The following is a 21,932-nucleotide window of genomic DNA, read 5'->3' as shown; positions in this document are numbered from 1 at the left end:
GCATAGGACTGCCAGTCAAACGAGAGGATAGGTGGACAATTATTGGGGTGACATTCTCACCCTGCTAGCTGCTGTGCAAACGCAGGCTGCAAGGGCCACTTAGCACCTTACCTACCTAAATAATTATAAATACAAAAACACAGTTTGTACCTATATATAATACGATGCAAACGAGTCCGGAGCTGAGGGTGGGGTGGAATGTGTCACCTGTGTTTAGCATTTTAGGTCACTAATAAATGCAAGGTTTTTAGCAGGGGCAATTAGAATAAGATCTATTATTTGACTATTGATGTAAAACTCCAAAATATATTTTCTATAGTTAAGGTTTTACCTCTTCAGCACATTTTATTTTATTGCTATGGCTAGTGGCTGATGCAAATAAAGATGATTCTTCTTCAAAAATGCAAGAGGCTATCAGCAAAGATGGTTGATGATATATCCCTTCTGATCTACTCTATATTCACTGTGTCTTCAAAGAGGGCCCAGACGACGTGGGTTTCTCCATTTCTCCCCGCACAACCCAACGCCACGTCTCCCAAGTCCCAGCTATTTCCTAAAGCGACTTTATCCCTTTCATGCCAGCGTGAATCGTGAGTCCCTGCGGTTTCACCCTCTGTTGCTGCTTCGGATCAAGCTGCTCTTAATGGCGCGTCGACAGGGATGGTTGAAAAGCTGCCCACCCCTCCGTCCCCATAGCGTCTCCCCCACCGCAGGCTGCGCCGGTGAAGCCCCTTCGGCAGCCTCCCCTGGGGGGGGCGGGGGCGAGAGGCCGGCTTGATTTCCCCCGAGCAAAGCGAAGCCTCGACGGCGCAGAGGCCTCGACCGGAAGGGCCGGCGCGGCGCGGCGCTGGCGGATGATGGATGGGCCCATCGGCTTTATTGGGTTCAGGGCAGCCGCCGAGCGACGCTGCGCCTCCGCCTGACCCTCGTCGCCCATTCGGGGAGGGCTGCGGAGCCTCAGCCCCCAGGCGAGGCGACGAAAGGGGCCTCCCTCCCGCTGGAAAGGGCGCTTCTCGGCCTCCCTCTCCCGCAACTACTACTCTAGCCAAGGCGCCTGCGACCAGGCCGCTCCAGAGGCCGCGTCGGCAAAATGTCGCGCACAATAGGCGTCTCTGGGGCCGACAAGATGGCCGCCGACAAGCCAGATCAAAGTCGCGGAACCGGATAAGGCAGAAGAGGAGCCATATGGCGAAGCTGCAGCCACCGATTACGTTCATTAAAAAACTAAATACTCGTTTTTCTCCTCGGGCCGCAGATTGATTCCCCTCCCCCCCCCCCAATATCAACAGCATCAAAACCATCGTGTAATGAAGAGCGCTCGACTCTCCTCGTCTCTTCAGCCCAGAATTATCCATTCTGGTTTAGGGTTGTCAATTGGCCAGGAAAAAGGGGAAAACAAAACCCAACACAATGTGCCATTCACAGAGGGCGGATCTTTAGGAATCAGCGGGTGAAGCTATTATTGTGCGGTTTGCAGTCACCTTAGGTGAGCGACTCTCTTAGAAGAAGATGCCTCTTTTCTCTTTTTCAAAAGACTGAATAAGAAATTCGTGCCGGGCATGTCTACTGTCGGCTATTCCCTGTAACAGACAAATTGGGGTGAAAGATCCCTGCATCGCAGGCGGTTGTACCCTTGTGGACCCTTCCAAGCACCTACGTGTACCGTTGAATACCAAAAGGTGCGGGGGGAGGCAGCGATATCAGAGAAGGATTGTTGACTTTATTTCTTGTTTCGAAGCTTCCCAGAGAACTTCAGGCCAGCCCTGGGAACTTTTTCCTGAATGGGAGGACCACCTAGGATGTAGAAAGCTATCTCGGAAGAGATAAAGCAGTCCCGCTTCCCCCGCCCCCAGAACAAGGCTCAAAATGCTGGATCAACACAGGTGCATCGGTCAGATCTAAAGGGGTCAGTGGCAGGTCTTGGAAGCTCCCACGGCCAACGATTCCTCGTGCTCTCTTGGCAAAGCGGCTGAAGCGAATCCGATCCCCCCAAGAACTTGGAATATTATATTTTCTGTTGAACTTAATGAGATCGGATGCATTTCTTTCTACCACAGTATGCTGATGGGGATCCTATTTTGCAGGCAGTCGCTACGCCTTCCCAATACACTTTAATTGCTGCTTCAGAGCTAAGCCCATTGACATCAATGCGGAGCAAATTATAATTGCATGCTACCATGCTTATTAAGCGATACTAAAATAAATAAAATTAGACTTTAAGATGCTGCAAGACTCTTACTGTTTTTTCTGCGACAGACAGAGATCTAGCCATCCGTTCACCCGGGCAATTATTGCATGTTGCCAGCTTCTCAGCTGCTGTGTTTTTAACAGAGACTTGATCTGCAGGAGGACGGTTTGCACAGCACGGAAATAAAAAAAAAACAACCTACCAGCTGCCAACTGTTGCAATCGTGGTGCCGTTAAAGGCCCAGCATCAGGGCCCGCTTGAAAATGTGGCAACCTTCGTTACGTAGAATTCATTACATGCCTCTCAGGTTCATTTCCACTTAAATCAATGCTCTCCCCTCCGTCAAATTAATAATGGGTTTAGGATCGGACCTGTGAGAGAACCAGGGGCCCAGTATGAAGGTAATATATATAATATCAGTGACAGCAGCAACCCCCCCCCCATGATTAACCCACATAATGAAATTACGATGAAATAGGAGGGGGTCATCTATCAAGCCCCCACCTCCACTCCCCGAATTAATAAAACTTAGGATTCAACAGAAGAAAAATGTCTTGAACGCCTAAACCTTTCAAGAGGCACTCAATTTCAAAGGCGATGAGAAATTTACACGATCGAAATGGTGGGGCAAAAAAAAAATTGCGCGCGTTAGTTTTTCTCCGAGAAAACGGTCAATGTGAAGAATCTCTAAACAGAAGGCAGAAACGAGAGATTTAAGTTCCCCTTTGTAAGATTGATTAAATGGTGTGAGGAGGGCGCATGCGCCCTGCGGAGAGTGCGGTGCTTTCCTGCACAGCAAAGATCAGCCCGGCTGAGAGGGAGAGAAAGGGTCACCTGGGAGCGTTTAAACGAGTTCATTAGCTAGATTATCTCTCTGATTCCCAGGCCGGCTGGCAGGGGGAGAGACCTGGCCCCTGGTCGACCCAGCTACAGCTAATTGCGCTTAAGGCTGCAGTCCAATAGGCACACTTACTTGGGAGCAAGCACTGTTGAACTCAGTGGGATTTACCTCGCAGGAAACGTGAATAGGATCGGGCAGCTCTTGCAAGCGAGTCAAGGCAAGGTTTGCTCGTCTGTTTGCATAAAGGATGAGAGATGCCCAAGAGAGTTTCCTGGCTGAGTGGAGATTTGAAGCTGGATCTCCCTCATCCTGGTCCGACACACTAACCACTACAACCCACGGGAGCGCGTAACGGAAATGCTTTACCTGTTGGACAGCCTGCCTGCCATGTCTTCAGGGTACAGGGCTTTCACGTTCAGTGCTGGGTCTGAAGCTTACGCAGACGTCAAAGCCCCTCTGGGTTGTATCACCTTCACGAGATGACTGCAATGTCCGTTGATGGCTCCCCGAGCACATGAAATAGCCATCAGAGATATAAGAACAAACGCAGAACTTTCAGGCACAATCGTATTCCAGTTCATATATTCATACAGCATATATAGAAAAATCCCGGACGAAATGCGGTTGCAGAGGAAAATGCACTCTGCACATGCACCAAGGCATGCCCATTTCTGCGCATGGTCATGGCATCCATTGCTCTGTTCACTTTTGCCTCTGATCCCACCTACCAATTGGCATGTGCTCCCTTCCATGTGCTGGTTTTGACCTTTAAAACCCTTCACGGTATAGGACCCTCGTATCTACGGGGCCATCTCTCCCGATATGCCCCACGGAGGACCTTAAGGTGCATAAATAGCAACACCCTAGAGGTCCCGGGCCCTAAGGAAGTTAGATTAGCCTCAACCACAGCCAGGGCCTTCTCAACACTGGCTCCGACCTGGTGGAACGCTCTGTCTCTTGAGACCAGGGCCCTGCGGGATCTGATTTCTTTCCGCAGGGCCTGTAAAACAGAGTTGTTCTGCCTGGCCTTTGGCTTAGAATCAGTTTGATTCTCCCCCCCGCCCTTTCTTTTTCCTTTCTCCTCCTGTGAAGAGACTGCATCCTAATGTTTTAATGTTGTATTTTAATCTTGTTTTTTAAATTGTATTTTAATCAACTTGTTTTTATCATTGGTTGTTAGCCGCCTTGAGCCCGGTCTTGGCTGAGGAGGGCGGGGTATAAATAAATATTATTATTATTATTATTACCCCAGAAGGTTGCTCAGGAGGAAATGCGCCCCACCCCGGACGGAAAAATAATCCCTGCTCCTTCTATAGTATCCCTGGCAATCCAGCCTAGTGAACGGATTATTGGGAGAGGAGCTGTGGAGAGGAGGGTGGGAGAGAGAGAGAGAGAGAGAGAGAGAGAGAGAGAGAGAGAGAGAGAGAGAGGCTTTGATGAAATCCACAAGCCCTTGACCGCTAGTCAAGATGGCTATATCCGATTTTTTAGGATCAGGGACAGGATGCCTCGCAACAGCAGGTTACCGGGGATCAGCCGTGAAGAAGGGTGCTGGTTTTCCCAGTTTTATAATCTGAAGCGCACAGCATGTAAGGAAAAAGGGGGATGGGGAACGGAGAAGAAAGAAACAAACGCAGCCCTAGTTCTTAGCGACCGACTGGCATAGAAGTAGTTCAGGTAGCCAGCGGGAAGGGCTGCTGCGCGTGGCAGAAGCTCAAAGCAACTTGAACCACTCGCGAGTGCAGAGATGGTCCTTTATAAATTACTGGATTACAACTCCCTGACCATTGGACATGCTGACCGGTCCGGGGCTGATGGGAGTCTCATGCTCCTGGCTCTGGAAATAGGATTCGGGTCTAGGATTTATTTATCTTAGCCTCACAACCAGCCTGCGAGGTTAGTTAGGTTGAAAAATAGTGATAATGTAATGTTGGAAGTTTGGGGATGCAACCCAAGTTGCCGAGAAGTTTGCACGGGGTTAAAACGGATGGAGAAGGGAACCTCCCTCCCCATTCCTAAACTGTCACGTTGTGCTTGTGACAGTTTAGGAATGAGGAGGTTCTCTGGACTGACCCCTTCTTTGATTTTAGACTGATATTCTCAGTTGCAACTTTCACTTCTTGTTTCGCTCCTCACTTATTTCGAGCCTCTTAGGATCCCTTGGATATTTCTCTGCTGAGAATATAGAGGCACGCGCGGCTCTCTTGGATTGCCAACTAGATAGATAGACTCTTTGCTATCCAAGTGTGCTTGTCCCATAATAAAAATAAGCTTTCTGATTTTCCAGTTAAAGGTCTCAGTGCGATTCCTTGGAGGGGAAAGCGCGTTCCTCCAAGGTGCAGAAATTCAAACTCCCGTTGATGCATATAAACGCATTACAGTATGCTATCAGATTTGCCCAAGACTACACATGGAGTAGTAGAGGATTGAACCCAACTATTTCCTGTTCAGGATGGCGAACATGTTGAAGAAATATTCATAGGATTAGACTGTGAATCCAGACATTTTGTCCTCTGCACCACAAAGGGCATCTGAACTCATACAAGGGGGAAACCCCACTATCAGGGCGTCGGTGCCTTCAACATCCTCGCGACGGCCAAGGGATAGATTCAGATATTTCAATTTTAATAGAAGCTTCACCTAACAATCTTTTAGAGGCTCAGCAGGTTTGTCAGAAACATGGAGTCACCCTCGGAGCCTAGGCTACGAAGGTGCTGCTTGGGTTGCCAACTTTTTTCCCTGACTCTGCTTCTGTGCCTTTAACAGCAACCTAATGCGCACAAACGGGTTGCCACCTTCTCCGCCGGCCTCTGCTGCTGTGCCATTGAGCCCTGGCACGCTAACTGCATGTCGGGTTTATGTTAAAGGCTGGGGGGGGGGGCAGGGATTTTAAACAACAATCCCCACCCTACTCTTCTCCCTCTTTGCAGAAACAAATTTCGCACGATGTGAAAGTATTACAACAAAAAAGAAGGAATAAGATCGAGGTGTTTGCCTGGCTTCCCTGCCCCTCTACTTTAGCCTGCCGACAGGGTCTGTAACCCAGAAGGACAATTTTAACAGGGATATAATCAGATCAAACTGCTTATCTCCCGGCTTTCCGCACGGAAAGCAGATTAAAGGAAAGGCAATGAGAACAAGAACGACTTCCTATTAGAAGGCTTCCGACTTTCCCCCATTAGCGGCTCTGGCTGTAAATCCGGAGTCGCGACTGCTCAACCGAAGGAGGCATGGCCGATCTCAGTTCAGTCTTAACTGATGAGTTTGGGAGATGTGCTTCATTTATAAGAACGGAGAGGCGGGGTAGATGGGGGCAGCCCAAGCCCGCTTGCAAGTCACGCCACTCCTTTCCCCTAAAGACCCCACGGTGGACGGATGCCGATCGTTGTCAGGGGGCTGCCGGGGTTAAAATCGGTGCCTGTGCCTTTACTCGGAGCCTTCCTTTGCAGGAGGCATCAGATGGTGGGTGACATTTATCTCCACTTTGAGAAAAGATCCGACAGCCAATCCCTGCAACTCAAAAGCCCCTCAGTTAAAGGCACAGCTGCAGAGCCCAGTTAAAAATCTGGCAACCGTCCCTCCTTGCTATAGGAGGAGAATGACCCTGGAGCACCGCTGCAAGAAGCCTGCCTTTAAGGTATATTTGCTTTGCTTTGTCGGTGGAGGTAACAATCATAAATAATAGCGGCTAATAATAATAGCGACCTCCTCCATCATCGCGTGGCTTCCAAATTGTCCTCGAAGTTTTGGCTTAACGGACCTGCGTTGCCACTACTACGACTTAAAAAGATTAAGGGGGGAGAATCAGCCCTCCAGTGTTAATCGGCGATTTGCTGAGGTTTCCTTGAGTCCCTGGGACCTTCGCAAAAACCCATCTTCCCAGTTTTATCAGACACGTCTTTAAAAGCGCCGGGAGGCGAGGGGGATTGATGGATAAATTATGGCCTCTGAGAGAAGGGGTGGGGAAGAGTGCATTATACAAATGAAAGCGGTGTGTTTTACAGGCCCATAATTTATAGGCCGGGGGTGGGCGGGGAGGGGGAGGGGAGAGAGAGACCCGAGAAGAATCCTGAGCGACTCCCACCAGAGCTTGATGGTGAGGTCACAAACCTGGAAGTTTTCGCCCATTTAGAAAGGCTGGGTCGATCCCTGCTTTATCCTCTGCTTTCCACGCGAGAAGGTTTGCTGCGACTCAAGTCCCTCCATCCCCACTTAAGTTAGCGAATAAAAAATCCAGTGCAATGGCCTGATCTCTTGGCTGCAGGAAGGGCACACTGGTCTCCTTTGTTTCACACGTGTCATAATTCCTCGAGAAGGAACAGTCTATATCAGTGGTTCCTATTAGGGGTCCGCGGAACGCACCCAGGGGGGTCCGCAGCCTCATCCCTTGCCTGCCCCCAACTATTTTTTTTTTTTTTGTCATTTTTGCAGGGTAATATCACAAATTTTATGGTCTTATTTCAGTATACCGGTACCTAAAATCCTTTGCTTATGAAAGGCTACCCCACATTTTGTTCAGAAAATTGCTTTGCAGAGGTAACTACCATAGAGTTATCAATTTTTTTTCAAAAGTAGGGGGTCCATGGCTTGGCTTTTGAAAAAATAGGGGATCCTCAATTAGCTAATTGGGAACCCCTGGATATTTACAAAATATTAGAAGTAACCAAAACGAATTATCATACAATATATTGCTGTTGTGTTATTTACGCCTCAGTGCTGTTCCGCCCTTATCAATGGGTTGGCTGAAGGAGCATCTTATGAGAACAACGTTTACCTGTTGCCAGGTCGTTCCTACAAGTCATGTCACCACGGTGTGAGAGGCGCCCACAACAGAGCTGCGTACACACCATACATTTAAAGCACATTTCCCACCCCCAAAGAATACTGGGAACTAGTTTATCCCTGACAGAGCTACAATCCCCAGCACCCCTAACAAGCTCCCAAGATTCTACAGTTCCCAATATTATTGGGTCTGCTTTAATTGTGCGGTGCGTTTGCAGCCAACCTTGAAGACACAGAACTAGTTAATGGAAGCCCTTCAAGAAGACATGGGTGGGGACCTGCGGCCGCCATGACTCAGTGGCAGAAGGTCCCAGGTTTAATTTTGGCATCTCCAGGTGTGTGAGAGATGAGAAAGACCTCTGCTTGGAGAGATGGAGAGCTCTTGAACCGTCCAACATTCAGCGTTGGACAATGATAGGTCAGAGGGACAAATTGTTAACGGACATAACATTAAACAGCTTCCTGGGATGGGAAACCTTTGCTGTGACCTTCCAGATGTTCTTGGACTCAACTCCCATCATCCTTGGTCATTGGCTGTACTGGCCGGAGCTGATGGGAGTTAGAGTCCACCAGGTTCCCTGTCTTAAAATCATCTGGAGAAACACAAGGCTCACAGGAGCGCAGTATAGGCCCATGAACGTGGTCTCTTTAATTCATGGGGATATCTGCCATATAGGGGCAGGGGCCACCCTCAAAGTCGTGTTTTGGAGGAGCCTTCCTCAATGCGCGGGAAACTTGGTGAGAAAGGGAGAGGCCCTCTGCACATGCTCTAAGGCACGTGAGCCCCAAGTTACCTGCCCTGTATTCATAAACGAGTAAGTAATCATCAAGCAAATCTGCAAGGAAGACTATTTGCTAGGCGGTGTAGGAACAAACACGATGCCTAGTTGGACGTGGCCAAGAGATTATCACAATGCTGTCCGTGAAATAGTCTCATCACCAGGCGCCGTCCAACTAACGTCCATAAAACAAGGCCCAACTTGGTTGCAGGCTGGCTTATTCGTCCTGATATTCTCCAATGCCTTTGAGGGTCAGGAGTTCTTCTTCACACGCTTCGCTTTCCCTGGGACGAGATCTCCTATTTCCCGAGCAGCCCCCGAAGGCACCAAAAGGTGAAACCCATTTTCATAAACCTCTTTGACCCCCGGAGGCTGCCGTCTTTCCTGCAGCAAAACCAAGCATGGTCTGGGTGCCTTCCCGGTGCAAAGTCAGCCGAACTTGGTCTCTTTCACAAAGAGCTTCTGAAGAAAGGGAGGGACGAGAAAAGGGGTGCAGAGGGAGGCAAAGGACCCGATGTTTGCTCTCTCTCTGCCAGCCTTGTATCGACGTTACGTGACCTTCCGTTCACATTCCCGCCGGCGGCTCTGTCTTTCTCTAACTTGCTGCAGCCGCCTTGGCAGTTTCTGATTTCTCCCCCAAAGCAAATGAACCCCAAACTCTTCCCGCTCGCTTTCTTAACGCCTCCTATATGCGTCTATATATATATGCATTTAGCCGTGTTTGTGTAAGATAAGTGGGTTTAATAACACCATCGACTAAACATGCGTTGGCGGCGGACCTGACTTCTTTGACCTCGCCGTGTTTATTCTTTCCAGCTCGTTAAAAAGCTGTTGGCACCGTCGAGGCGGGGAATATTTAATTTCAGGTGTCCAGGAATCGGAGGAGAAGCTGGAAGGAAAGAACTTATCCAATACATTTAACAGGCAGGAGAGGAGAAATGAAAGGACCGCATTTTCACGATAGGCAAGGACAACAGAATTTGCAGTTGGTGGAGGGGAGAAAAACAAGAATCTTTGTTGAAGAGGAAACGGAGAACATCATTGACGCTAATTTTAATGGGATTTTAAAAGACTCTTTTTCATTCCCTTCAAAACCAGGATCGTGCATCGTTTCGCGTAAAGGCTATGATGCCTAAGCAAGTTCTGAGGTTTTTTCCTGTATGTTTGGTCAACAACGGACTGAAATATCAATTCAGGACTTTGGCATCCTTTTTTATTTTAATGATGAAAAGGATTAGAAAATAATAATACCGAGATTCTAGTCCCATGCATGTGGGAGAAGCCCCACTGAACTGATAGGGGCTTACTTCCAAGTAAACATCCATGGGATCAAACTGGTCCTCAGTTGTGACAACCTGAAAAGCAGAACAAGGAGCGCGAATAAAACTTTTCTAAAAGACTGACACAGTCGGAGTTTATTACTCTCATCTCATTTTTATTTTTGCACCTGCAACTCTGTTAGTTACGAAGGATTTGATTTTTAAACATTGATCCATAGGTAAGTAAACATAGCACCATAGCAAAGAGTTGGTGCTCTTTTGATATCATCATTGGAGGAAAATGCATCCGCCTCCCCCGTTCCATTCCCGGGGAGTAGAACGCTGAAGTCTCTCAACGTTCCAGAAATGACAGCATTCGCCATTTCAAACACTGGACGTGCGCTCCATGTCCAGATCAAGATGCGAGGAGGGTGGGAAGACAAAACAAAAGAACAACTGGGGCTTATGTATTTGTTGTCCCTTCTTAATTCACAAAGGTCTTCTTCGGGTGCTGCTGTTAAGCATCCCTGAAAGGTCGGTTGTTGACTGTAAGAGAAAGGTTTTAAAAAGAAGGCGAGGAAAATATTTTACGCCATCGCAAAATAATCAGGCTTCAGATGTGATACACCTCGTCCTATCCTAATTATGCTACCTACAGAAGAAAAGTAAAATACAGGAATAACCGGGAGTTCCCTTTTGTGCAAATTATGTATCTCCTACTGTAATAATATCCACACGGGCTCCCAGAAAAGCAAAGGGGACATTTTTGAACTCAGCACCCGGGACAGATAGAGCAGAACCTCCCCATGCTGCTATTAATTATTTTAGATTCTCTCCCTCTCCCTCTCCCTCTCCCTCTTTCTCACACACAAACACAGAGCCTCAGCCCTCGCCTAGCTGCGTGAATTGCCCAAATAACTTTCAGTAGCTGAGAAAAGCAAAGAGAAGCTTCCTTCTCTCCACTAATTAAGGTTAGAGCATGTCGCTCTCGCAGCCAGATGGAGTATCCTAACTTAGGATAGAAACTTAGAGACGCGATTCCTTCGCTGTTGTTGAAGGCAGGGGAAAAAAACATCCTTTCCCTTCTATGGGAAAACCGTCTGATGAAGCGTTTTGCGTAAACCGTCAGCGCTCTCTCTCCTTCTCCCTCCAGCCCCCCTGGCCAAAAAGAGCAGGAAGCTCCCCGCAGGTGGGCGGGACCTAGCATCCCAGCATCCTTGACAGCTGTGTGCCGAGGCCAATGGGCTGCTCCGGATCGCCTCTCCGGCCACCAATGGTGCCCTGCCTCTCCGGAGGGCCAATGGGAGCCTCTCCCGAGCCTTCAAGGGAGCCCAGCCAGCAGGTCCGGAGCGCTTTCGCCAGAGCGGTGAGAGAAGGAGCGCTTTCCCCTGGAGGGGTGGGGGAGACATTCGCTGCATCCGTGCAATCTCCGCGGAAGGGGCGCGGGGGCGCAAGTTGCGCGGATGGTGGGGCTGCTGCGGGCTGGGGCTGATCCGCCGCTGCCTTGGGTTTTCTCCCCTTCCTCCTCCTCCGGAGCTGCTGCTTGCAAGGCGACCCCATGAGCCTCTCCGAAGCCGTCTAAGCCCGCGACGCCGGGATGGAGAAATCCAAGAATTTCCGCATCGACGCGCTGCTGGCCGTGGATCCTCCCAAGGCGGCGGCCTCGACGGCTCAGACGTCGCCTCTGGCGCTGGTCACCTCGCTGTCGGGCCACGCCAGCTCGCGATCCAGCAGCTCCAGCGCCAGCTCCAGCTCCAGCTGCAGCCCGCCGTCCTCGGCGGAGCCTCCGCCCTCGTCCGTCGAGGGCCTGCGCACCGACAGCCCGTCGCCGCCTCGGCTCCTGGGCGCGCACTGCGGGCTGGTGCCCAAGCCGGGCTTCCTGGGCGGCGGGGGAGGCGCGGCGGGGGGTCCCCACCCGCACGCCCACCCCCACCCGCACCCCCACGCGCACCCCCACGCCGCCCTGGGGCTGCACCCGCAAGGCGGCGCCGGCCTCCACCCGCAAGCCGCCCTCTACGGCCACCCCATGTACGGCTACCCGGCGGCGGCGGCCGCGCTGGCCTCGCAGCACCCGGCGCTCTCCTACTCCTACTCGCAGGTGCAGCCGTCGCACCCGGCCGCCGACCCCATCAAGCTGAGCGCCGGCACTTTCCAGCTGGACCAGTGGCTGCGGGCCTCCACCGCAGGCATGATCCTGCCCAAGATGCCCGACTTTAACTGTGAGTAGCACCGAGAGAGAGATCGGACAAAAAATCCATTATAATAATAATGTGTGTGAGCTTGCGTGCGCACCACTAGATGCGTGCTGCTCTTGCTGTGTGCGCCTTTTATATTTAATTTTATTATTTATACCCCACCCATCTGCCTGGGTTTCCCAGCGAGAGGGGTGCAAGATGCATGCCTAAGCAGCACGGATACGGTTGTGTGAACGCTCACACACCTATGATATAGACTCTGTCCCTCTGGAATATGTAATTTAAGGACAAGGGAGCCGCGATCTTTCCTTTGTTATCCGTTTTTCTCGCTGCCAGGCAGTAGCTGGGGCCTAAATGCGGCCTGGATTCTGTTCCTCGCCCTTCCTCCTTTGCGATAGAAAGACGCTCCCTGGCTGATCGAGGATGGTGTATTTGGATTGGGGTTTTGGGGGTGAGCGAGGGAGACCCCCGCTAAAAGGAAAGTCGCCCTTGGAAAAGCCGAGGTAGCCTTGGGGAGGAGCGGCTCCTCTCAACAAGGAAGGAAAAGGCCATTTCCCAGCAGGGAGGTCTTTAAACCTGCAAAACGCGTGCTTTGGGGGTTCGTTCTTTTGGGAATCAAACACGGACGAACACGAGAAGCAGTGGGAAGGGTTGGGTGGCGCGTAAAAGGCCAAATATTGTGCACTGGGCAGCGGCCGACTCACTGGAGCCTAAACCGCGAATCCATCGGATTAGCCAGTCCGGTGGTTGTCCTTCGCCCTACCTCGGAACTGAGTTAGGGTTTCATGGGGACAATTTCAGAGCTTCGTTTTTTTTTAAAAAAAAGGCGATGGGGATGATCCAGTCCCCATTAAGTCCCATTTATTTCAACGGAAGAGTTAACCTTGTGTTTTGTTTGGACTGACTTCCCTTGAGAATGTCGGGATCTTAAAATACTTTCCCCCCTGGGTGTGCGCCCGACATCCCTGCTATAATATCCCTAATACGTGTTCTTAATTGTATGGGGAGCACTGGAATATCGAAGCCAAACCATTAGCTGTTCTTGCACATAAGGGCTGTGTCTCCAAAAGACTGACCTCTTAATATTCCCTACCAAGATTTGTATTATTTGGGGTAAAATTGTAGCTAGGCCTCGGTGAGGCTATTTCTTTCTATTCCCCCCTCCCTGTGCAATAATCATTCATTAAATCCATATTATTATTCTTTCATATTAATAACTCGAGACAAGCGACCTCGCAGACATAATGGCGTGTTGGTTACTTTGATGTTCACTTTGCTATAAAAGCAGGGCAGCTCAGAGCTAGGCTTACTTTTCTTGATAAATCGTTAAAGGGGGGAAAGTTATTTGTTTCTTATCCCCCCCCCCGTCCCTTTTTGAAGGAGAAGAAAAGAAGAGGCCCTTCCGACAGGAAAAAGTAATAATTAGGGAAGCTGTCAAAATTCCTGCTCCCGCAAATAAAACGCACGTGTGAACAAACAGCCCGAAGAAAGACCATAGCGGGAGGCTTGGGGAAATCGCGCCGGGGTGCGAAAACCGCCTCGGCGGTGCTGTTTGCACGTGGCAGGAGGCTCTGGCAATTTAAGGGAGAGGGGGAAAACGCCTGCTACTATTCTGATATTTTAAGAGGTTTCCTGCAAATAAAACTAATTGTTCTGTTGAAAGGAATCCTCTTAAAGTACCCAAAGCGGTGGTGAGACTGGTAAACAGCGGGTTCAGTACAGCAACAAATAAATAAAAATTAAGCATTGATATTGAAATCGACGAGGGTTAAAGGTGGCCTGTATCTACCTATGTTCAATTCCGGTTAGAAAAACGGGGCTTTGAAGTTTTGAAGGCGATCACAAAAGCCCTGGTTGTTAGATAACAGACTTAGGCAACGCGGATTTGCTTTCTAGCAAAAAACCGGGTTGCAGCTAAATATCAGCGTTTAGATCCCTCTTTTTGACGCGACAAGAAAGCGGAACGGTCTCAGGATTTATTTCTGTTACATTTTTCTTTTATACTTTTTTTCTGAAATTATTTAGCTTGCCACGTTTTTCCTAAAAGTACCACGTTTTTCCTAAAATTATTTAGCTTATTTAGCATAATAAGCCTTCCACATTTTTAACAACAAACAAGTCGCAGAAGACTGATGAAACCTCTCAAGACTGAGCGCTTGTTCCGTCAAAGCCCACCAGGGATAGCAGGATTTTAATTCCATGGTGTATTTTCAGGGCAATATTAACAAGAGGAGAGTTACATTGATATCCCCGATATCAGTTGGTGGAAACTGACGACCCTAATCCGGGCGGAACAGAACACACCCAAATGCAGACCATTCGTTTGGCTGCCAGACAGTGCCCTAGAAAACGGGACTTTTAATTCGTACTGCGTCGAGGAAAACATCTCGTTTTCCACATCTCGCTTATTTCCAAAAGTCTTTTGGAATGGTAGCGGGGTATGTTTTGGTTCTATATTTAGTCAAGGAAGGGGGGGAAATGTAATTTCGGAGTCTGCTCTCTGTGGCCTTTTCTTTTCAGATCGATTCCCCAAGAGTCCTCCTTTTAATTAAAATGTCCGGTTCGAGGGTCAGTTTGAGAATAAAAGGGGCACCATTACTTAAAAGGGGGCGTTAGTTGAAACCCGCCAACGGTTTGCCCCTTACCCTTCTCTCTCAGTGCGGTGGGGGGTGGGCCCGAGCTCTCCTGAGCCCTCGGATCGCGCCCCTTTCACTTTCTCCCAATTATTATCTCTTGGGAAATCAGAGAATGGGCTTGGTGACCCCGCCCCGAGGCCGCCCCACCGTCCGGCTTCTCCGGCTGGGAAGGCTCGCTTTTCCCGCGGCTTTTGGCTTGGCGGAGAGGTAGGCTCCCTCGGCGAGAAAGGAGATGTCTAGAGACCCACCAGGGCGCGGGGTCAGCGAGAACAATCTGGGGAAGCGAGGCCTCTCCTCGGACGGATCACCCTTCCAGGTGGAGCCCAGGATTTGGAGGTGGAGGAGAAACTGAGAAGGAAGCCCCGTTTGCAAACTTCTCCCAATTGGGGCTTCTTGGGACTTGCCAAGCCAAGGGCCGTCGGAAGGGCGGCGAGTTTGTCCGCTGCCTTCCTTGGCGTTCGCCCTAGCTCTTTTGCGACGGTCCAGTCCTCGTCTCACGATCTGCAAGGCGAGCAGGGGAAGAGGATCGGGCCAATTCACGGAGCAACGCCGCGCAGGACACTGTTTTCTTCCACGAGGCGCATTCAGAGAATTCTGGGCACTTGCAGTTGGCTAAAGAATGCTGGGAATTGTAACTCTACGAAGGATGAACTACAGTGCCCAGAATCCTTTGAAGGAAAGAATGAGCGTTAAAGGTTTCGCGTGTCCGCATATGTGTCTCTGCATATGAGTTGGTCGGGATCCTAAGGAAGATGAGGAGGGGGCTGTTGCGCTCATGTCCGGTTTTGGGGCTTCTCGCAGGCATCTGGATTAGATGGGCCATTGGTCTGATCCAGCGGGCTTCTCCTGTGCACATCTCTCCCTTTGACTTTCTTCTTCCGTGTCCATGAATCACCGTTTGACATCAGAGCATGACTTCAGACCGAGGCTACAGGCTCAGAGGAAGCCGTAGCAGGATGGCTCCCCTTTCTGGCTTCGTCCTTCCGCGACCAATATTGTGCTTCTGCCGGAATATTTTTTAAGGAAGCCTTTTAAAAATAGTTCTTAAAAATATAATTAAATTATTGTGCCCAAACCTATACAGCTAAATCACTTCCCCTCTTTTCCTAGATGTGAGATAGCATCATGGATCTGAAAGATGTTGTGATGAGGAGCAGTTGGGTGTGAGATAATCCGCTCTGATCCGCAAAAATGTCTCAGCCTCCGCTGCTCCTGGCCCGGTCCGCGCTCTCCATACTTTCCTGCACAGGGCAACTCGTTCATGCGTTGATTGCGGCTCCAATCTTATACCCACTACTGAACTCGAAGGGACTTGCGTTTGAGTAAAGATGTATACGATTGTGCTGTGGAAAGGGGCATTGTGTGTGTGTGTGTGTGTGTGTGTGTGTGTGTGAACACTGATACAGGAGGCGCATTCAAAAATGCTAAGAGAGATAGGTTCTGGAAAGACGAAACATAAATGCAATAAATGCTATATAGATGCAATAAATGTAAAATAAAAATGCATCGCTAACCCGCGGAACTACAAGCTGCAGTGATGGCAACTAGGGCAGATGACTTTAAAAAAGAGAGAGAGGAGATTTTAGACGGATTAGTGGATAGTAGGACAGCCATAAGAGCAAAATGATTCTTTGTCAGGTAGTCATGTGATTTAAATATATGGTGTGTCCTCACTCCTCAGTCCCATTGACCGAGGCAGCATGTCTCCGGATAGTAAGAAACTGAGGGGAGGCTAGCGAGGCAAAGCGCTCCGTGGGACCCGAGACCCAGAGGAGGTGGGGGCTGTTCATTTTCCTGTTCCTAAAGCAAAATAAGCCGCCGTCGAGTCCAGGCGACCATGTCCCCGCCCCGCGGAGCTTACAGTCCAAAATTCGACTGGGGCGAAAACAAAGGAAGAGAAGGCAGGAAGAGGGGGTCTTGACCAGACGGAGATAACCCCAGAGAGAGGGTTTCCATAGGGTTAGTTATTTTGAGGAGTTTCCATCACAATTCCCAGCATGATTTACATAAACAGAAGATGCAGGAAGTCTGTCCTCTCGCCCCCGATCTTGTTGCTGTGTGTCTTTCTAGACCGCCTTTCCTCCCTCTTTAATCGCAACTCCGTTTCACGCCCAGCTGTACTGGATCAGTTTCTCCAGGAGGGTCCTGAGCTCCGACGCTGTTCCCAGGACGGAGGAAGCCCCTGCGCAACAGAGCGCGGCTGGAGGGATGCAGGGGGTGGCGCGCTCCTCGCTCCTCGTCCTCTCTCACGCCTTCTCCTTTCCTGTCTCCCTCCTCAGCCCAAGCACAGTCCAACCTGCTGGGCAAGTGCCGGCGGCCCCGCACGGCCTTCACTAGCCAGCAGCTGCTGGAACTGGAGCATCAGTTCAAGCTGAACAAGTACCTGTCCCGGCCGAAGCGCTTCGAGGTGGCCACGTCTCTGATGCTCACCGAGACGCAGGTGAGTGTCTTGCTGGGGAAGGGAGGAGGAGGAGGAGGAGGAAGAGGAAGAGAGAAGGGAGCTGGATTCAGCAAAGGAGGGGGATCACCTGCAGAGGAAGGGGCTTTTGCCTTGCTGGGCTCGCTGCGCGTCTTCCGCAGGCAGGAGGAACCTGCGTAAATAAGCGCCCTCTTGAGGTCCAATCAGCTTACCGCCAAGTTAGCGCTCGGGTCCCCACTTTTGAATCCACGGCTTTCCTTTCTCATTTCAGCCAAAATATTAATTTCGTTTCTGTTTACATTGCAAAGCACCCCACCCTGTTATTCCAGTGCTCCAGGCCCTTTTCTAAACTTGGAAATGCAATAAAGGCTCCTGGCTGGTAGCCAGATTCTGCGCCAGGATTTGTAGGCACAGATCATCCTCTAAAATAAAATAGCTTACTAGGGAAATGCTGAAGTCACCCTTTGGGGCGCCTCAGGGTCAATTTTTATGGCAGCCCAAATCTCAGTTGTACCGGTGTATTTATATATCTCAATTTTAACTTATGAGCTGTTGCTGCAATCTGCTCTGATTGTATATTTTATCTTTATGAACGCTGTTTTTATTGTGTTATGCAAGCTGGTCTTTGACTGTAATAAATTATCTATGTATCTATGTATCTAGCTAGCTAGCTATAAAGGCTGCAATTCTATTGTCACTTATCTGGCACTGAGTCCATTGAATTCAACAGGGTTTACTTCTTAGGGGGAATGTGTGGGATTGTACTGTGTGCTATTTTGTGGGGGGAAGGCCTTGAGTCAGGGGTGGAGCAGCTGCTAGTTCAATCCCTGGCACAATCTAAAATCCTGGAGTGCTGCAGCCAATCACTGTAGACAATTACTGAACCAGATGGACCAATATTCTGACTCGGTGTAGCTTACTACGTTTCTCTGTGTCTTCCTTCTTTAAATCTAAGGTGGGTTTAATTTAAAAGATTCTTTTAGAACAACATGCAGGTGATATAGGAGGCCTCTGGACATTATGTGTGTGTGTGGGGGGGAAGGCATAGGGATCATAATTAGAATCATAGAATCATAGAGTTGGAAGAGACCACAAGGGCCATCGAGTCCAACCCCCTGCCAAGCAGGAAACACCATCAGAGCACTCCTGACATATGGTTGTCAAGCCTCTGCTTAAAGACCTTCAAAGAAGGAGACTCCACCACACTCCTTGGCAGCAAATTCCACTGTCGAACAGCTCTTACTGTCAGGAAGTTCTTCCTAATGTTTAGGTGGAATCTTCTTTCTTGTAGTTTGGATCCATTGCTCCGTGTCCGCTTCTCTGGAGCAGCAGAAAACAACCTTTCTCCCTCCTCTATGTGACATCCTTTTATATATTTGAACATAATTGCAGATCTTAAATGGGAATCAGTTTGGCACCACCCATCCCTATGAACAATTTCTGCCTGTCTGCAGGAGGCTTCTCTCAAAATTATATTTTGCTGGCACTGGGCTCCATCATGTCTAGCCAAAATAAAAAACAGCATCTTCCCGCTGTGCTGGAAAGGCTGTGGAGAGATAGGCTCATGTTTTCATGCGTTTGTGGAGTTGTATGTTGTGTTGGTATACTCGTTTTACAAAACAGGTTTTCACATTATTTCCACAATTACACAGCAACGCCTCTCACCCAAGTTGGTTCTTGCCTTGTTATCATTAGACTCAAATTTAAACAATAACCTTAGATGCTGAGATTTAGTATCTCTCCCCCCCTCCCCCCCCCCGTTACTAGCAGCCCTATTAACAATAGCCCAGTGTTGGAAACAACCTATAGAAATCCCCAGTGAAATCTGGTTAAATAGTAATTGGAATGTGGCTCAATTGGAATGACTTACTTGCCACAAAAGACTTAATTAGAAGCACTTCAAAGACAGACCCTTTTGGTGAGATTTGGTTTCCTTTATAAATGAGACTGAAGATACTGTTATTCCACCCACAACACAAGAATCTTTGTGGGGAGGCTACTTGAATTGATAATACATAAATAAACACATTGCTTGTGTACTATGTACTGCATATGAAGCTTAATAATGTATCACTGGACAAGTTACTGTAGTTATATGTTATTTATTTGAATGAAAAACAATAAAAATTGGGGGGGGGGTGCTCCCTAGCAGTTGTTGGACTTCAACTCCCCCAGCCACGACCAGGGCTGGATTTAGGTTTGATGAGGCCCTATGCTACTGAAGGTAATGGGGCCCTTTATATGGCCAGCTGTCCTTTGTCAACAACAAATTGTCGCTGTTTTTTGTGTTGAATATATGCTATATGGTAATTTATGGACCTAATAGTATCTAAAGCCACATGATACATAACAAAATATGTATTTTATCAAACTAATTGTTGAACTGAGATACAATTAAGAAGAAGTACCGTATTTTTTGCTCTATGACTTGCTTTTTCCCTCCTAAAAAGTAAGGGGAAATGTGTGTGCATCTTATGGAGCGAATGCAGGCTGCGCAGCTATCACAGAAGCCAGAACAGCAAGAGGGATTGCTGCTTTCACTGCACAGCGATCCCTCTTGCTGTTCTGGCTTCTGAGATTCAGAATATTTATTTTCTTGTTTTCCTTCTCCAAAAACTAGGTGCGTCTTGTGTCTGGTGCGTCTTATAGAGCGAAAAACACGGTATATTAATAGTGAAATACAATTAAGAAGAAGTATGTTTTTTGGAGGCCCCCAAGAGAGTGGGGCCCTAAGCTACAGCTTGTTTAGGTTATACGTAAATCTGGCACTGGGCAAAACCAACATAACCTGTAATTGGAGATTATGGGAATCAGAGTCCATCAGTTGGGGGGGGGGACATATCTCATAGGTTTCTCATTCCCACTCTCATAAATTGATGAAGGTGGCCTATATGGAGTTACTCCATTTTCTTCCTGTGGGTGGAGGTGGTGACTACCCCAAGGTCACCCAGTGAACTTCCTGGATTAGCAAGGACTTCTGCAAACCAGGAATGCCCTGGCTCAGATCTAAGTTCTATCATAAATTTTCCAGGTGGCCTTTGGGAAGCCACACTCTGCTTTAGCCCGGGGGTGATAAAAATGGCTCTACTTCCAGGGCTGGTGTAAGGATTGCTGACATAATGTTTGTGAATGACTTGGGACACTTGAGAGGTGTCTAAATCCCACTACTGCCACTAATCTCTTGATTAGTACAGTAAAGTGCCCAAACTCATGCTGTCTTGGTAAATGCAGATGCCATTCTTCATTCATTCTTCAGACAGTCAAAGCTGGCAGAGAGGCATCCAGAATCGGAGGCAGAAGCTGAAGCAGGAGAGGATGGAGGTCAAGAGGCAGAGAGGAGTCAGGCTGGTGAAGAGTCCTGGGTGTCTCTCCCTCCTGCTGCAACAAGCTCCTCTCCCCATTTGTCTCCCAGAACCAGAATGGGGTTGAAACGGGCAGAGCAGTGACAGGCTGTATGCAGGCATAGTCTCTGATTGCTTGGGAATAGCCCTGGAGAGGAGAGGACTTAGATGGCTGTAGGGTACCAGGAACTTTCAGTCTCAGCAGCCGATTTTCATGCAGTAAGGCCACTGGGAATTAGCTTCTGTGCTTGTCAGGCCTGACCCTCAACCAAGTCTGTGGAGATTGTGTTTTTGCTAATAAAGAGTTGACTCCAACTGTGAACGGTGTGATTTACTGCCGGCTCGTTCTGTGACAGACCGTGTTCCTCATGGTATAGGTCTGATCCCATGTATGTCGCCTGATCACATTGTGTGCTATTTCCACCCTGTTCTCTCCAGGTGAAGATCTGGTTCCAGAACCGGCGTATGAAGTGGAAGCGGAGCAAGAAGGCCAAGGAGCAGGCGGCTCAGGAGGCAGAGAAGCAGAAAGGAGGAAGTGTTGGGGAGGACAAAGTGGGGGATGAGGTGCTGCCTGCAGCGGCCCCAGAGAAAAACAATGGAGGGCGCCGCTTGCAGGAACTCAGGGACAGTGACCAGGAGGAAGAGGACGATGAGGAAGAGGATGACGAAGAAGAGGAGGAGGAGGAAGATCGGCCTGGACACTGCTGCCCCTATGGGTCTCCCGACTGCTCTGACGGGGATGAGGATGGGAGGCAGCCCCATGGACGGCATGGGGGAGCCCACCCACAATTGCCCCCCACCTCGGCTCCCTGAACACTTGGATCCCAGAGCCAAGAGCCACCTTCCTTGCACTGGTTCAGGAGAAAATCCTTTCCCAACCCCACGTGTGTTTGTTGCTCTGTGTGTAACCTGGTGCCCTGCAGGTGTTTTTGGACTGCAATTCCCATCAGCCCCAGCCAGCATGGCCATATGAGACCATGGTGAAGCTTCCTGGGGCTGATGGGAGTTGTAGTCCAACACATCTGGAGGGTGGCAGGTTGGTGAAGGCTGGTCTAAAGTAAAATGCTCTCATTGTCCTCCATGCAACTGACTTTACTGGCCCCAGTGGCGCTCCATGTGCAACTAACCCTGCTCTCCCCAGTTTACACAGCTGTGTTCCTCAGTGTCCTGCCTCCCCCCCCATGGGCTCAGGCTTAGTGTCAGGGCTCGAGTCAAACGTGGGTCAGCATGAAAGGCACAGGACTCCACTGTCTGTGCAGTTAACAATTCGAGGAAATGGCATACAACTCAGCAACACTGCCTGGTAGGTCTTGCCCCTATGGAGCAGTAGGCAGAACTGAAGGTTCTCTGCCTTCCACTCTTTCTCCTCTCCCAGATGTTTCACAAACAGTCTCAAGCTGCGTCTACACACCTGTGGCCTCTTTCCTGCTCTCCTCATTTTTCTGTGCATTCTTGGGGACCAATGGGGAGGGGAGGTTGGCGCAACAGGAGA

At 49.3% G+C, this 21,932-nt stretch overlaps 1 protein-coding gene across 1 annotated transcript; it reads left to right on the top strand.

Annotated features, from left to right (window-relative positions):
• Nucleotides 1–11,374: 11,374 nt before the first annotated feature.
• On the top strand, nt 11,375–21,664 carry MNX1 (motor neuron and pancreas homeobox 1). The gene is made up of 3 exons (XM_081834503.1): nt 11,375–12,068; nt 16,960–17,120; nt 20,879–21,664. The coding sequence occupies exons 1-3, from the start codon at nt 11,447–11,449 to the stop codon at nt 21,251–21,253; spliced, it is 1,158 nt and encodes a 385-aa protein (XP_081690629.1). The 5' UTR covers nt 11,375–11,446; the 3' UTR covers nt 21,254–21,664.
• Nucleotides 21,665–21,932: the final 268 nt, after the last annotated feature.

Source organism: Podarcis erhardii (assembly GCF_964252035.2).
Source record: "Podarcis erhardii genome assembly, chromosome: 12".
Taxonomy (NCBI): domain Eukaryota; kingdom Metazoa; phylum Chordata; class Lepidosauria; order Squamata; family Lacertidae; genus Podarcis; species Podarcis erhardii.
The sequence above is the reverse complement of the archived record's forward strand: the minus strand, read 5'-3'. Positions and strand labels throughout refer to the sequence as shown.

What these genes read in the sequence shown, in the direction of transcription:
- MNX1 (XM_081834503.1), top strand. Translation starts at nt 11,447, where the DNA reads ATGGAGAAATCCAAGAATTTCCGCATCGACGCGCTGCTGGCCGTGGAT. An exon ending in CAAGATGCCCGACTTTAACT is followed by an intron (nt 12,069 to 16,959) that starts GTGAGTAGCACC and finishes CTCCCTCCTCAG; the next exon opens with CCCAAGCACAGTCCAACCTG. An exon ending in TGATGCTCACCGAGACGCAG is followed by an intron (nt 17,121 to 20,878) that starts GTGAGTGTCTTG and finishes TGTTCTCTCCAG; the next exon opens with GTGAAGATCTGGTTCCAGAA.